Source organism: Schistocerca cancellata, chromosome 10 (assembly GCF_023864275.1).
Source record: "Schistocerca cancellata isolate TAMUIC-IGC-003103 chromosome 10, iqSchCanc2.1, whole genome shotgun sequence".
Lineage (NCBI taxonomy): Eukaryota > Metazoa > Arthropoda > Insecta > Orthoptera > Acrididae > Schistocerca > Schistocerca cancellata.
Genome location: NC_064635.1, coordinates 163322476 through 163340067, shown reverse-complemented (window position 1 = coordinate 163340067; position 17592 = coordinate 163322476). Strand labels below are relative to the sequence as shown.

The 17592-nt window shown below is 40.8% G+C and overlaps 1 protein-coding gene across 2 annotated transcripts in view; it reads left to right on the top strand.

Annotated features, from left to right (window-relative positions):
• Positions 1-17592, top strand: part of LOC126106311 (molybdenum cofactor biosynthesis protein 1) — a 103375-nt gene that overhangs the window by 31699 nt on the left and 54084 nt on the right. For both annotated transcript variants that reach the window (XM_049912536.1, XM_049912537.1), the window contains exon 5: positions 9296-9520. In XM_049912536.1, coding sequence (XP_049768493.1) covers positions 9296-9520 — 225 coding nt within the window. The remainder of the gene's footprint in view (positions 1-9295; positions 9521-17592) is intronic.

The following is a 17592-nucleotide window of genomic DNA, read 5'->3' as shown; positions in this document are numbered from 1 at the left end:
TTTAACGATATACTGTGCTTTCTGATCATAGAGTGGCTTGATGATGGTATTTGATACTGAAATTAGTAATCATTAGACAAAATAAAAGTGAAGCTATAATAAAAGAAAGTAATATTTTTGATCATGTCAGTTGTTGCTCCAAACAACAGCATGTCAGGAGTAGGTACTAAATTATTTGTCCGCTGATGACCTCACAGCTTAGAACACTAAAACAAAAATGTTAATTGTTTGTTATGTGTCCTGGTAGAGTTTACGACTGTTTACAGTTCACAATTGGTTGTTGGAGATTGGGCTTACTCACATAGTGTATTTAGTATACAGTGCAGCAAAAGGCAGTGCCAAGAAAAGTAAACAAGAGTAAAGATAAAAGTTTCACGACAGGATGTTGTGTCACCATACTTGCAAGACAATTATAGCCATAGACAGAAATTTAAAAGAAACTGGCTCATTTGAGCTGTGGAGACCTAGTCGAGGATTTTCAGTAAATAATTGTTAGCACAGTAGAATTTATAAGGAGACAATGTCAGTTCGTGTGAGGGAAGGTTGATCGATAAGTACCTATCAGCTTTCTCATAAAACTCAAAATTTGAACAATACACAGCAAGGAAAAGGTAGAAGTCCAACAGTGTCAAATCTACACAATAATATCAGTCATCCAACAGTTTTGCAAAATCCCTAATTGTACTTACTTACTTACTTACTTACTCAGACTTGCTATGTACCATATAAGGAACTGGTTTCCACCAGTGCACATGATCAGCTGCCAAGTTATCATCTTCCTCCAAGTTTGTGTCCATGCATTGAAGATTCTTTGCAAAAGTTCCAGGTGTTAAAAGGTCTTCCTGTACATCTGTATCTGTCCATTGATTTCCACAACAGTGTTAATTTTGCAATTCTTCCACCTTACACGCATAGAACATAACCTGCAAGTTTCAATCTTCTATCAGCAAGAATTTTGTTTAGGCTGTGTAGACCTCATATTCTCAGCACTTCATCGTTTGTAACTTGGTTGGGATAACTGATCATCAGAATTCGCCTCGAACATTGTTGGTGAAAAATATTGAGACTGTGTGCTGATTTTACTGACATTTTCCAGGTCCCACACACATAAATGGCTATTGGTAGAATGATAGAGGAGTACAGCCAAAGCTTTGTTGGCATATTATAGACCTAATTGCCATATGGACTGGTTTTCCAGTTCTTCTGGTGATTTATGCATCTGTGACCTCATTATTACAGATAAAGCTACTGAGTCAACATCTTGTAGTATCTTCTATTGCACTGCAATTGGGGAACAGATGAGTAATTTCCACTTACTTTGCACATTCTGTCTGCCTTATCTCTATTAATTTTCAATCCTACACAACAGGGCATTTAATAAGAAAGCAGATAAAAATTAACTTGATGCCTTCCAAGGAGACGGTCTCTACTCCTAAGACTCTACTCCTTCAAGTCTGACGATGTAAATGTAGACCGGACGTGGTTTAAATTCAGAGAAATAGTATCAACATCAATTAAGAGATTTATACCAAATAAATTGAAAGGATACCAAATAATTTAAAAGGGTAGTGTACAAAACAGGTCAAAACACTGCTGCAGAAGTAATGAAAAAAAGCATGTCAAAGTTTAAAAGAATGCAAAATCTCCAAGATTAGCGATATTTTACTGAAGCTCGAAACTTAGGGTGGGTTTCAGTGCAAGATGTGTTTAATAGTTCCCACAGTGAAACTTCGTTTTGAAATCTGGAAGAAAATCCAAAGAGGTTCAGGTTGCATGTATAGTACACTAGTGGCGAGACACAACCAATACCTTCACTGCGCGATAGTTGTGGTAATATTACTGATGACAGTGCCACTAAAGCAGGGTTACTAAACGCGGATTTCTGAAATTTCTTCACCAAAGACAACAAAGTGATTATTGCAGTATTCACATCAAGAACAACTGCAACTGTGAGTAACTTAGAAGTAGCTATCCTCAGTGCAATAAAGCAGCTATGTTTCTTTCAGAGTATGCTGATACAATAGCTCCATTAGAAATCATATACAGCCGCTCATTTGATAAAGATCCATACCTAGAGACTGGAAAGTTGCTCAGGTCACACCAATGCTCAAGAAAGAAAAGAGGAGTAATCTGCTAAATAACAGACTCATGTCACTAATGTTGATTTGCATTTGGTTTTTGGAAGATGTATTGTGTTTGAATATTATGAATTATCTTAAAGATAATGATTTGTTGATAAATAGCCAAGACAGATTCAGAAATATCGATCTTTCAAAACACAGCTAGCTCTTTATTCACACAAAGTAATAAGTGCTGTCGACAGGGGATCTCAAATTGATTCCATATTTGTAGATTTCCAGAAGACTTTTTCAAACAGTTCCTCACAAGTGACTTCTAATCATATTGTGTGCCTATGGAGTATTGTCTCAGTTGTGCAACTGGATGTGTGGTTTCCTGTCAGAAAGGTCACAGTTCATAGTAATTGATAGAAAATCATCAAGTAAAACAGAAGTGATATCTGACATTCCTCAAGGAAGTGTTGTAGACCACCTGCTGTTGCCGATCTACATTAACAATTTAAGAGAGAATGTGAGCAGCCCTCTTAGATTGTTTGCAGATGATGCTATCATTTACAGTCTTGTAAATCATTTACTGTCTTATAAAGTGATCAGATGATCAAAATGAACTGCAAAAGGATTTAGACTACATATCCATATGATGCAAAAAGTGGTAACTGACCTTAAATAATAAAAATTGTGATGTCATCCGCATGAGTAGTAAAAGGCATCTACTAAATTTTGGTTACATGATAATTCACGCAGATCTAAAGGCTGTGAAGTCTACTGAATACTTGGGAATTACATTTACAAATAACCTAAATTGGAATGCTCACGTAGATAATGTGGTGGGAAAGCAAACAAAACACTGTGATTTATTAGTAAAACACTTAGAAGATTAGGATTACTAAAGAGACTATCTACAACTACACTTGTCTGTCCTCTTCTGGAGTATTCTGCATGGTGTGGGATCCTTACCAGATTGGACTAACAGAGGACATCATTTAAAAGTTTAAAGATGGGCAGCGTATTTTGTATTATTGGGAAACAGGAAAGAGCATGCTGCAGATATCGCATGTGAATTGGGGTGGCAGTCAATAAAACAAAAGCATTCTGCTGCAGCAGGTTCTTAAAATTTCAATCATCAACTTTCTCCTCCAAATGTGAAAATATTGTGTTAGAGCCCACCTACATAGGGAGAAATGATCATTGTAATAAAATAAGAGAAATCAGAGCTTGTACAGAAATATTTAAGTGTTTGTTTTTCCTCAAATGCTGTAGGGGAATGGAATTGTAGATAAATAGGTTGAGGGTGGTTCTCTGAACCCTCTGCCAGCATTTAATTGTGAATTACAGACTAGTCATGCAGATATAGATAATGTAGATAGGCTTTCAATATTGTGCACTGATTCTCTAATTTTATACATTGCTCAAATACTTTCATGGTGCTTTGGAGTGACCCCTTTAAAATAACACTTTACCAGTCTTCTTAATATGTATTTTGGTAACCAGGTTGATAAGAAGTTACAACAATACTCTCTTATTACTCCCCAGTGATTTTCTGTGTTTTTGAGCATACAGGTTGTGTATGCTGTTTGGAGTCTGGTGTATGCTGAATCAAATGTTTTTATTGTTGTGATCTTCCATCTGAAGGCTGGTTTCATAGAGTTGCCCACACTAGTCTACCCTGTGTGACCCTCTTCACCTCTGCGTAACTACTGCAGCCTAGATTAACTTGAACTTGCTTACTGCAGTCAGTTTTTGGTCTCCTACAGTTGTTACCCCCATCATATTCACAGATGACCACATACTCTGGAAATTGCATATTGTAATGTAGGATGCAATAATAACGTATGGAAAGTTTCGGTTGAAAATTACGAATTATTTAGGAATAAAGGAGACAACTCACCAAAAGGCAGAAGCGCTGTGTCATCAATAGGCACACAAACAAAAGGTACGTAGAATGATATTTTCACTCTGCAGCAGAGTGTGCGCTGATATGCAACTTCCTAGCATATTAAAACTGTGTGCCGGACCAAGACTTGAACTTGGAACCTTTGCCTTTCGTGGGCAAGTGCTCTACCATCTGAGCCACCCATGCACGATTCACGACTCGTCCTCACAGCTTTACTTCCGCCAGTACCTCGCCTTCTACCTTCCAAACATGAAAGGTATGTTGTTTGGCGAGCTCCCAGAATGCACTTTCTTTTTGTTGCTGTAGGGAAAACATGCACGCACGCACGCGCGCACACACACACACACACACACACACACACACACACACACACACACACACACACACTCACATGCGCATGCATGTCTCCTTATGTTGTGGTCAGTCGACTGCTAGCCCTTTACTGGCCCACGGTGAGTGTTCTGGAGTGAGGTGGGTCTGTAGAGTGGGGTAGGATGGGGTGGGTTGAGGCGATGTGAGGGATGGAGAGAGATGGGAGGCAGGGAGGGGTTTGGAGGGAAGCGTGTAGCACCTAGTGGGCCGTGGGAGAATGGGGAGCCATCTGTGGGCTAGCTAGGGGTGCTGGTAGAGGGGTCAGGTGACAGACAGCTGGGCATTCATAGACTAGGGCGTGACGTAAGATAACAGCACACACATAGCTGATGGGAGGGGGGGGGGGCGACGAGAGAGAGAGAGAGAGAGAGAGAGAGAGAGAGAGAGAGAGAGAGAGTGTGTGTGTGTGTGTGTGTGTGTGTGTGGCAAGGGTGGGGGCTGGGAGTTAACTTGGATGTAGGCCAGGAAAGTTACAGGAGCAAAGGATGTGCTGGAAGTATGGCTACCAAAGTTTAGTATTCTTAAATAAGATCAGCTGGTGCCAATGCATTGGAAAGTAACTGGCACACCAATTGCAATTGTGGCTCCTTTTTCTTTATGGATTTTAAATAGTCTGCAGAGCAAATTGAATTAGGAGGATCAGGCATGTATGTGGGTGTAGGAAAGAAAATTGTAGAACCAGATGAAAAGCGCGCAAGACAGGAGGGGTACTGCTGCTCATCACTGCTGTATCGTGCTACTAGTACGTGTCAGTGCGATTGTACAGAGAGTGGTGTTGCTGTACGGGTGTCTTTGAATTGGCCACCGACTGATCAGTGCAGGCCGGCTGCTGGAGGCCGTCTCTGGGAGGCAAGCGTGCGGCGCGGTCCCTGCCGTGCCATCTGCTGGCGACTCGCACATATATAAGTGTGGAGCAGTGCCGACTGCCTCTCTGTGTGATTCTAGTTTGTAATGTGCACATCAGTGTTCTGCGTCTTGAGGAGTCCTTAGAGGCATATTGTTCGGAGGTTATTGTTAAAGCCATATTTGTGCGACTTGGATCACACTTCAGTATTACTTGGTTAGTACATCACCACAAATATATGGACCGGGAATGTACGTGCTTTGACAGTTTGCTACGTCTCTCTCTTGTAGGACTGACACAGTAGCTGCCTTCCATTTCTTAATCACTCTGACCTTGTCGACCACAAACCGAATCTTGGTACAGTCATGATTTCCCTGAAGAGATTGCATGACAGCTGAGACTTGTAAAATTGTGTTACCCATTTCTCTGACCAATGAAGATTCATTGTATACCTTCAGATACAGTGTCATGTAGGAGTAGAACAGCAAGAAATATGTAGCGCCTCCAACAGTAATGACAGTTTATCACCTCCCAACACTACATGTGCCAATGTTTCAGTGCATTTTTGATGTTTGTTAACAGATTCATCAACACAACAAAAATTTACGATCTCAGTAGCATCTTATTTCTTAACTCGTACTTTACTATTCATCAGAATCTTCATCGCTGCTCTTTGATTCGTCAGAGCTCCCTGCTGTACTTTGTTTTATTTCATAGTCAGAATTAGTTGAAATACCATCTACATCCTCTCCTTTGGATTCAACTTCTTCAGTATTATCTTTCAAGTCAACATCTGCTAATCTGTGAGACCGAAATGATGAGCCATACTACTCTATTTCACTGTGCCTGTTTGTTTCATTTGTATAACATTTTATTCCATCATAGATGCTGCACTTACAGTTTCATATATGCATTGCAGCAGCAGACACAATAAAAGTTACAACATGTAGCAATCAGCAGTGCTTAGTTTGTTGAATGGGTAAAAAATATGCCATTGTCCCAATTCCACATATCCCCAAAATTTGATTCTGCCAAATTCTGTACTCTCTGAAATTGAATGTTTAATCCCAGGATGAAAGCGAACAAGTTTGATGCAGTATTGCTAATATTGTTTATTACTCATCTTGCTGAATGAAGTGCATACCGTGTCCGTTCTGAAAGGTTTGCAGAAGTAATGGACACACCAGTTTTCTAAAAACTTACATTGAGATTGTGCTCTCCTTCCTTAGTAGAGCCTTTCGGATTACTCCACAATATGCCTCTTGGCAAGGTTATTCAGGCAGTATTATGAAAAGGATAGATTGGCACTCACCGTATAGTGTAGATGTTGAGCTGCAGGCAGGGGGAAAAAAAAAGAAAAAAGAAAAAAAACCTATTAAACACATAAGCTTTTGGGGCAACCCCCCCCCCCCCCCCCCACACACACACACATGTGTGCGCGCAAATGCAGATCACACATACATGACCACTGTCTCTAGCTGCCAGGGCCAGACTGGGAGCAAGTGCGCATCATGGGAGAAACAATGGTCGTGTGGTGTGTGTGTGTGTGTGTGTGTGTGTGTGTGTGTGTGTGTGTGTGTGTGTGCGTGCGTGCGTGCGTGCGTGCGTGTGTGTGTCCACTTTAGAAGAAGACTTTCTGATCGAAAGCTTACGTGTTTAGTAGTCTTTTTGTTGTGCTTGTCTGTGACCTAACATCTCCTGTATACAGTGAATAGCAAATGTATCTTTTTTATAATATGGTCATTATTCCAACCTAGATTTTCTGTTGTTTGTTTCCTTTTAAGACCTTATAAAGACAGTTACTGATGATTTCTTTTTTCTTATTGGAGAAAAGTAAAACGACATGGGGGCCAGACGTAGATTGTAAATGAATATGGAATAGAGCATTTTTATTCTCCCTGTATGCAGTGTGAATTAGGTCACCTCACACACTCTTTTATTTCTGGCAGGACCTCCTCCTTGACACATGACTGTCCTCCACCACCCCACCATAGTCTTCAAGTTTTAACCTATCGCACTTCTGGATGGACAAATGGATAAAGGATGTAGTTTAAAACAGTATAACTAAACTTAAAAGTCAAAGTGCCCATTTATAGAGACTGCTATCATTATTTAAACATACTAAACAAAATCAAAACAATCAAAAGAAAATTTTTTTCAAAAGAGCAGAAAATTGTAGTGAAATTCATGAAAGGATTGTTTTAAATTGTTATATCTTAAATCAATAAGTATGTCAGCATTTCCCAGGATTTTCTGGCTTAATGAAGACTAGGTCATGCCACCACAGTGGTCAGACAGTGGACTTGCCTTCAAGAGGACAACAGACCCGAGTCCCATCGGGCCACCAAAATTTGGGTTTTCCTTGATTTCCCTAAATGATGTAAGACAAATGCTGGGATGGTTCCTTTAAAAAAGATGACATTCGGCTGAGGTAGCGAATTTCTGTGGCAGGTCTGATGACACAGGGCTGGTGGAAGCACGAGTATTTCAGAGCACACCATTCATTGCACATTGTTAAACATAGGGCTCTGCTGCAGACAACCCCTGTATGTTCCCATGTTGACAACACTGTTGCATTACAATTTCTGTGGCTCAGGAGCATTGAGATTGGGCAGTGAATTAATAGAAATGTGTCATCTGGTTGAATCATTCGTGTTTCGCATGACACCTGCTTGGTGGTTGTGTGCGCATTCAATGTCAACAGAGTGAATGGGTGCTTGAAAGGTGCACTTTGCTACAGACTTAGGCCAGTGGGATCAATATTATGCTATGGAGGACATTCACCTGGTCTTCTGTGGGTCCTGTGGTAGTAACTGAAGGCTCCATAACAGCTTTGTTCTGTGTGAACATTATTGTGCACTGTCCGCACCCTGTCCCTAATGAAGGTGACATGTTTCAACAATTTGACTTTCAGTGTCACGAGGTCAGAATCAAATCCACCCCTTCTGAATCTGATGGAATACATCTGGGATGCTATCAGATACCAGTTCTGCACCCAGAAACCACTGATCTCCAATTTATGGGAATTACATGACCTGTGCTTAGGCATGCGGTGCTGCATAATGCTAGGAACATACCTCACATAATACTGGGAACATACCTGAAATTTGTTGAACTCGTCCCACACAAAATCACTGCTGTATTGTGTTCCAACAGTGGACAAACACATTATCAAACAGGAGGTCATAGTGTTCTGTCTCATCAGTTTATATATTCAATGCTTGAATGAAAGGTGTGCTCTTTTCCTTTTTTCTGTCATTGCGTGTATGTGTAAAGCAGGACGTTGTACCATTTGGGCTTGTTTATATGAAGGCTGTCAGTATTACAACCTGCACAAATACTAAATGCTCCTTTTGTGAAGACCTTTTATCTTGAGAACACTTTTAATTTTGTTCCACAAATGGCAGCATAGTTCCAAGAAAGCTTCTTAATTTAATTTAATGTAATGGTTAAAATAATACCTTCAGCAAAAGATGTGTGCGTTGGAGTGGGGAAAAAGATTGGAGATGTATGTAGTTTAATTTTCGTAAATTATTAAGAAGGTTAACAGTTTGGCATGCTAAGATAAATTCCCACATTCTCTAAAAAGAGAGAAAAAGATTAATTTAACAGAATCAGTGAGGTATACAAATATAACAGACTTGTAGAACCATTATTTTGTAGGTTAGATTAGATTAGATTCAGCTTTTGTTCCAAGACCCAAAACATGAGATGATTATCATGGGTGAGTAACATGCCAGAAAGTATAACATAAAAAATACAAAACATTTGAATACTCTGATCATTTGTCAGGAGATTGTCAAACTAGGTGAATACAATACAAACTGGAACAGCTAATATTTTCAGAATTGATACGCTGTCAGTCTGAAACATTGTTATGCACTATTAATAAATTTATCAAACAAAAAATACATAATCTTGACTGTTGTGACAAAGTGCTCTCAGAACTGAAACCTAACAGACATTCTTATTTAAGCTGGCCTAACAGCCTCTGTTAAGATATTCATCTATAGAGTAGGATGAGTTGCCTATCAAAAAGTCTTTCAAACTCTGTTTAAACCATGCTTTATCTGATAGCAAGTTTTTAATGGTGTCTTTCTTCCACAGATAAATTGTGTTGTAATGCGAGGTTTTAATGAAGATGAAGTGTGCAGTTTTGTGGAGTTAACAAAAGAGAAAAATGTTGATGTAAGATTTATCGAGTACATGCCTTTCAGTGGCAACAAATGGAATGATGGGAAGATGGTCTCATTTAGTGAAATGCTCCAAATAATTAGAAAGCAGTGGCCTGATTTTGCACCTCTTCCCAATGGGCCCAATGATACCTCAAAGGTACGTGCAGTATTACATATGAACATACATTGAAAATAATTTAATGTTTGTGACTTACTACCAATCACAAGAATATTTCACATCTGCTGGTGGTATGAGAGATGGACTGGTTTAGTTACATATTTCTCATCCCATTCAGTAAGTCTGTCCTGGCCTGGGTTTCTGTGCAGCTTTTCTGCAACTCTCCCCTTGACAATCCTTTTCTTTCTTCCCTTTTCCTTCCCCTTCATTGTTTCTGCCAGAAGAAGAAGCCACTGGCTCCGAAAGCTTGCACATTTCCGTAACTTTAAGGGGAGTTAGAAGGGGAAAAAATTCTTTTTCACTTTTTCGGGTTTTTATCTGATTATAAAATTTGCAATTTTCCGAATAAAATGATATGTATATCACTTATAAACTTGCGTGGGAAGTATTTTATTTTATTTTCTAAAATGTAATCTACACCAGTTGAAAATGTTAAAATTTTTACATGCATTACTTCAAGACCTAATAAAATCGGTAATTTTCTATATGCCGGGCCAAATATCTCACGAAATAAGTATCAAATGAAAAAACTACAAAGAACGAAATTTGTCTAGCTCGAAGGGGGAAACCAGCTGGCGCTATGGTTGGCCTGCTATAAGGCGCTGCCATAGCTCAAACGGATATCAGCTGTGTTTTTTTAAATTGGAACCCCCATTTTTTATTACATATTCGTGTAATACGTAAAGAAATATGAATGTTTTAGTTGGACCACTTTTTTCGCTTTATGATAGATGGCGCTGTAATAATCACAAACACATGTCTCATAATTTTAGACGAACATTTGGTAACAGGTAGGTTTTTTAAATTAAAATACAGAACGTAGGTACATTTGACCATTTTATTTTGGTTGTTCCAATGTGATACATGTACCTTTGTGAACTTATCATTTCTGAGAACACATGCTGTTACAGCGTGATTACCTGTAAATACCACATTAATGCAATATATGCTCAAAATGATGTCCGTCAACCTCAATGCATTTGGCAATACGTGTAACGACATTCCTCTCAACAGTGAGTAGTTCGCCTTCCGTAATGTTCGCACATGCATTGACAATGCGCTGACGCATGTTGTCAGGCATTGTCGGTGGATCACGATAGCAAATATCCCTCAACTTTCCCCACAGAAAGAAATCCGGGGACGTCAGATCCGATGAACGTGCAGGCCATGGTATGGTGCTTTGACGACCAATCCACCTGTCATGAAATATGCTATTCGATACTGCTTCAACCACACACAAACTATGTGCCGGACATCCATCATGTTGGAAGTACATCGCCATTCTGTCATGCAGTGAAACATCTTGTAGTAACATTGGTAGAACATTACGCAGGAAATCAGCATACATTGCACCATTTAGATTGCCATCGATAAAATGGGGGCCAATTATCCTTCCTCCCTTAATGCCACACCATACATTAACCCGCCAAGGTCGCTGCTGTTCCACTTGTCACTGCCATCGTAGATTTTCTGTTGCCCAATAGTGCATATTATGCCAGTTTACGTTACCGCTGTTGGTGAATGATGCTTCATCACTAAATAGAACGCATGCAAAAAAATCTGTCATCGTCCCGTAATTTCTCTTGTGCCCAGTGGCAGAACTGTACATGATGTTCAAAGTCATCACCATGCAATTCCTGGTGCATAGAAATATGGTACGGGTGCAATCGATGTTGATGTAGCATTCTCAACACCGACGTTTTTGAGATTCCCGATTCTCGCGCAATTTGTCTGCTACTGATGTGTAGATTAGCTGCCTCAGCAGCTAAAACACCTACTTGGGCGTCATTATTTGTTGCAGGTCGTGGTTGATGTTTCACATGTGGCTGGACACTTCCTGTTTCCTTAAATAATGTAACTATCCGGCGAATGGTCCGGACACTTCGATGATGTCGTCCAGGATACCGAGCAGCATACATAGCACACGCCCCTTGGGCATTTTGATCACAATAGCCATACATCAACACGATATCAACCTTTTCCGCAATTGGTAAACGGTCCATTTTAACACGGGTAATGTATCACGAAGCAAATACCGTCCGCACTGGCGGAATGTTATGTGATACCACATACTTATATGTTTGTGACTATTACAGCCCCATCTATCACAAAGCGAAAAAAGTGGTCCAGCTAAAACATTCATATTTCTTTACGTACTACACGAATATGTAATAAAAAATGGGGGTTCCTATTAAAAAAAATGCAGTTGATATGAGTTTGACCTATGGCAGCGCCATCTAGTATGCCGACCATAGCGCCATCTGGTTTCTCCCTTCAAGCTAGACGAATTTCGTTCTTTGTAGTTTTTTCATTTGATGCTTATTTCGTGAGATATTTGGCCTGTCACTGTCAATGGACCACCCTGTAGAAGGCTGTGGATTGCTGTGTTATAAAGGTTAAATTATGTGTTTGTATTGGTAGCACTGTCGAAAATAGTATAGTATCTTTTCATAGTATAAACATGCTTTGTATATTGAAGTGGTAACGTTTCTCTGAGGAAAAGTGACGAATAGACTGGTAAATCTCTCAAAAAGTATGACTCCAAAATGAAGTGTTTTTAAGAAATGTGGGTTTCATGGTAATAGATTTTTGAATAAAGAGAAACATTGTGTTCAGCATGTGGTGTGTGAAGTAACAGACAATGAAATACTGGCAAACTCATCAGTATCTAGAGAAACACCCATTAGTGCTTTGAAGATTAAAATAAAACATAGTGATAACACAGTTTTCTCAAAACAAAAGTCATGTAAACGGTAGGTTAGGTTATATTCTGATAGATTTACACATCCTAACAGGGGTGTTATGTGAATGTGTGTGCTGTATGTATGTGGAGGGCCAGTTAGTTTACATGAAGACATTGAGGTATCAAATGGACTAGCCAGAAAACTTATCATTAATTGTGCCAGTTGTCAATATATTCATTCATTTTGGAATTCTGATAAGTGTAAAGATAATTATTTTGAAGTAAATGTTAGGTGGTTTTATGGATTGAGAGCTATTGGCAAAGGACCACTGCAGCAGAAACAATGTGTGTCGTGATGTATATGCCATGCCCACTTTGTAAAATCAACAAGTATGCAGGATTTATTGGAGCTGCTGTGGAATCTGCGAGTCAATGAAGAGTGCTGCAAATGAAGCTGCTGAAATAAACGATGGTATGATTGACATATCAGTAGCTTTTGGGGCACTTGGTAGAAGCGCAGCTACAGTTCTAAGAATTTTGTTGCTACAGTGACCAGTGTGGATACTGGAAAGCTAATAGATTTCCAGATTTTAACCAAACATTGTTATCAGTATAAATCAGGGAATGAAGAAGGGCATATCTGTGACAGAAATTGTGAAGGACATCTGGTGGTACGGAGGCCTGTGCAGCTGTTGAAATTTATAATCGATCTGTAAACTAAAGGGGAGTGTATTACACTAAGTTCTTAGGTTATGCAGACTCAAATGCATATAACAGTGTAGTAGCCACTCAGCCTAATGGTGAGAAGCTTATCACAAAACTGGAATGTGTTGTCATGTCCAGAAGAGGATGGGTACCAGATTGAGGAAGTTGAAACAAAGTTTGAGAGATAAGAAACTTTCAGGTGGTAAGATCATAAGAAGCAGGCTGACAAACAAAATGATTGATGAACGACAACAGTATCATGAGATTGCCATTAGAAATAATACTGAGGATTTGTTGAAAATGAAGCAGGTAGTATGGGCTACCTTCTTCCAGAGACTGTCAGCTGATGAAAAATCAGTACACCATCTTTGCCCTCCTGGATCTTGTTCATGGTGCAATTACTGCAATGCCCAGTACACAAACAGGTCATACAGCCATAAACATTCCATCCCAGCAGCAGTTGTGGATATCATAAAACCTCTTTACAGAGGCCTGGCAATCCTGAATTATTGAAGAAGTGTCTGCATTGTCAGACTCAAAATCACAATGAGTCGTTCAATAATCTTATAGTGTCAGTGTCGTCGTAACTGCCGTCTGCGTCACGTCTGCTGTGCAGCGAGCTACGCTAATTTAAGTATTAACTCTATTTTTCTTACTTGTCACTTCTTCTTCCGTGTGTTTTTGCTTTTAGGAAGCTTTAATTGTCGAGTGCTAGTAATAGCGTTCCATAGATTTCGTGTTTGTTTTGAATACAGTCAGTCCATTTAGTCAGCCATAGTGCCAGTAGTGCTAGTGTTTGTTTTCAATACAGTCCAGAGACAGGTAGTGCTATTTTCATTGTTTTCTACAAGAAGTGTCTAGTAACCACAGTTTAGCCAACTATCAGCCGCCTTTAGTGAATTAGCAGTCTAGTTATAAGTTGATTAACTCTCCACAGTAAATTGATTTCTTAGGATGGATAGGATGTGTGACTGCTGTGTAGAGACACAGGAGGAGGAAGCCACTGTTCGCGAACAGCTGAACGTGTTGATGGCCGCGGTTAGCCGTCTTCAGGCTGCTGCCTCGGAGTGTAGCGGCAGTGGGGAGTCTGGTGCGTTGCATGGTACACCCCAGGTGTTACATGCTTCACCCACTGTCCCTGCTGTCGAGACATCTTCGCGAGTACCGGGCGCGGTTGGGCCACCCTCTCCCCAAGGGGAGTGGAGGGGTTCAGCGGCGTTCGCGGCGCATGAGGCGGAGGGTCAATGTGGAGGCTGGCCGTGTGGCATCGCCCGTTCTGCCTGTGAGTGGACATGTGGCCACTCCTTCAGCAAGGTCCAAGCAGGCACATGGGGGGAGGGGTTTATTAGTTATTGGGAGTTCCAAATTTAGGCGGGTGATGGAGCCCCTTAGGGAAATAGCGGAATGGTCAGGGAAGAAGGCCAGTGTTCACTCTGTCTGCTTGCCGGGGGGTCTCATCCGAGATGTGGAGGAGGCCGTGCCGGCGGTGATAGAGAGCACTGGATGCACCCAACTGCAAATTGTTGTTCATGTCAACACCAATGACTCCTGCCGTCTGGGTTCAGAGGTCATCCTCAGTTCATACAGGCGGTTAGCGGAGTTGGTGAAGGCGGAAAGCCTCGTGGGGTGGAATCTGAGCTAACTATTTGTAGTATCATTCCCAGAACCGATCGCGGTCCTCTGGTTTGGAGCCGAGTGGAAGGCTTAAACCATGGGCTATGACGATTCTGCGGAGATCTGGGGTGCAAATTTCTCGACCTCCGCTATCGGGTGGAGATATAGGGTCCCCCTGAATAGGTCAGGCGTGCACTACATGCAGGAAGGGTAGCGGAGTACGTGTGGAGTGCACATGTGGGTTTTTTAGGTTAGAGAATTCCCTCCCTAGGCCCGACAAGATGCCTCCTGAGATGCGGCAAGGTAGGAGTAGGCAAAATGCAACAGGGAATAACAATATTAACGTGCTAATAGTAAACTGCAAGAGCATCTATAGAAAGGTCCCAGAACTGCTCCCATTAATAAACGGTCACAATGCCCACATAGTACTACGGACAGAAAGTTGGCTGAAACCAGATGTAAACAGTAATGAAATTCTAAACTCAGATTGGAATGTATACCGCAGAGACAGGCTGGACAGTGAAGGGGGAGGCATGTTTATAGCGATAAGAAGTGCAATAGTATCGAAGGAAATTGACGGAGATCCGAAATTTGAAATAATTTGGGTGAAGGTCATGGTTAAAGCAGGCTCAGACATGGTAATTGGATGTCTCTATAGGCTCCCTGGCTCAGCAGCTGTTGTGGCTGAGCACCTGAAGGATAATTTGGAAAATATTTCGAGTAGATTTCCCCACCATGTTATAGTTCTGGGTGGAGATTTTAATTTGCCGGATATAGACTGGGAGACTCAAACTTTCATAACAGGTGGCAGGGACAAAGAATCCAGTGAAATTTTTTAAGAGCTTTATCTGAAAACTACCTTGAGCAGTTAAACAGAGAACCGACTCGTGGCGATAACATGTTAGACCTTCTGGTGACAAACAGACCCGAACTATTTGAAACAGTTAACGCAGAACAGGAAATCAGCAATCATAAAGCGGTTACTGCATCGATGATTTCAGCCGTAAATAGAAATATTAAAAAAGGTAGGAAGATTTTTCTGGTTAGAAAAAGTGACAAAAATCAGATTTCAGAGTACATGATGACTCAACACAAATGTTCTGTTTTCAGTACAGATAGTGTTGAGGATCAGTGGACAAAGTTCATAACCATCATACAATATGAGTTAGATGAGTATGTGCCAAGCAAGATCGTAAGAGATGGAAAAGAGCCAGCGTGGTACAACAACTGAGTTAGAAAACTGCTGCGAAAGCAAAGGGAACTTCACAGCAAACATAAACATAGCCAACACCTTGCAGACAAACAAAAATTATGCGAAGCGAAATGTAATGTGAGGAGGGCCATGCGAGTGGCATTAAATGAATTCGAAAGTAAAGTCCTATGTACTGACTTGGCAGAAAATCCTAAGAAATTTTGCTCTTATGTCAAAGCGGTAGGTGGATCAAAACAAAATGTACAGACACTCTGTGACCAAAAAGGTACTGATACAGAAGATGACGGACTAAAGGCCGAAATAGTAAATGTCTTTTTCCAAAGCTGTTTCACAGAGGAAGACTGCACTGTAGTTCCTTCTCTAGATTGTTGCACAGATGACAAAATGGTAGATATCGAAATAGACGACAGAGGGATAGAGAAACAATTAAAATCGCTCAAAAGAGGAAAGGCCGCTGGACCTGATGGGATACCAGTTCAATTTTACACAGAGTACGCGAAGGAACTTGCCCCCCTTCTTGCAGCAGTGTACTGTAGGTCTCTACAAGAGCGTAGCATTCCAAAGGATTGGAAAAGGGCACAGGTCATCCCCGTTTTCAAGAAGGGACGTCGAACAGATGTGCAGAACTATAGACCTATATCTCTAACATCGATCAGTTGTAGAATTTTGGAACATGTATTATGTTCGAGTATTATGACTTTTCTGGAAACTAGAAATCTACTCTGTAGGAATCAGCATGGGTTTCGAAAAAGACGATTGTGTGAAACCCAGCTCGCACTATTCGTCCACGAGACTCAGAGGGCCATAGACACAGGTTCCCAGGTTGATGCCATGTTTCTTGACTTCCGCAAGGCGTTTGATACAGTTCCCCACAGTTGTTTAATGAACAAAGTAAGAGCATGTGGACTATCAGACCAATTATGTGATTGGATTGAAGAGTTGCTAGATAACAGAACGCAGCATGTCATTCTCAATGGAGAGAAGTCTTCCGAAGTAAGAGTGATTTCAGGTGTGCTGCAGGGGAGTGTCTTAGGACCGTTGCTATTCACAATATGCATAAATGACCTTGTGAATGACATCGGAAGTTCACTGAGGCTTTTTGCGGATGATGCTGTGGTATATCGAGAGGTTGTAACAATGGAAAATTGTACTGAAATGCAGGATGATCTGCAGCGAATTGACGCATGGTGCAGGGAATGGCAATTGAATCTCAATTTAGACAAGTGTAATGTGCTGCAAATACATAGAAAGAAAGATCCCATATCATTTAGCTACAACATAGCAGGTCAGCAATTGGAAGCAGTTAATTCCATAAATTCTCTGGGAGTATGCATTAGGAGTGATTTACAATAGAACGATCATATAAAGTTGATCGCCGGTAAATCAGATGCCAGACTGAGATTCATTGGAAGAATCCTAAGGAAATGCAATCCGAAAACAAAGGAATTGGTTACAGTACACTTTTTCACCCACTGCTTGAATACTGCTCAGCAGTGTGGGATCCGTACCAGATAGGGTTGATAGAAGAGAAAGAGAAGATCCAACGGAGAGCAGCACGCTTCGTTATAGGATCATTTAGTAATCGCGAAAGCGTTATGGAGATGTTAGATAAACTCCAGTGGAAGACTCTGCAGGAGAGACGCTCAGTAGCTCGGTACGGGCTTTTGTTGAAGTTTCGAGAACATACCTTCACCGAAGAGTCAAGCAGTATATTGCTCCCTCCTACGTATATCTCGCGAAGAGACCATGAGGATAAAATCAGAGAGATTAGAGCCCGCACAGAGGCATACCGACAATCCTTCTTTCCAGGAACAATACGAGACTGGAATAGAGGGG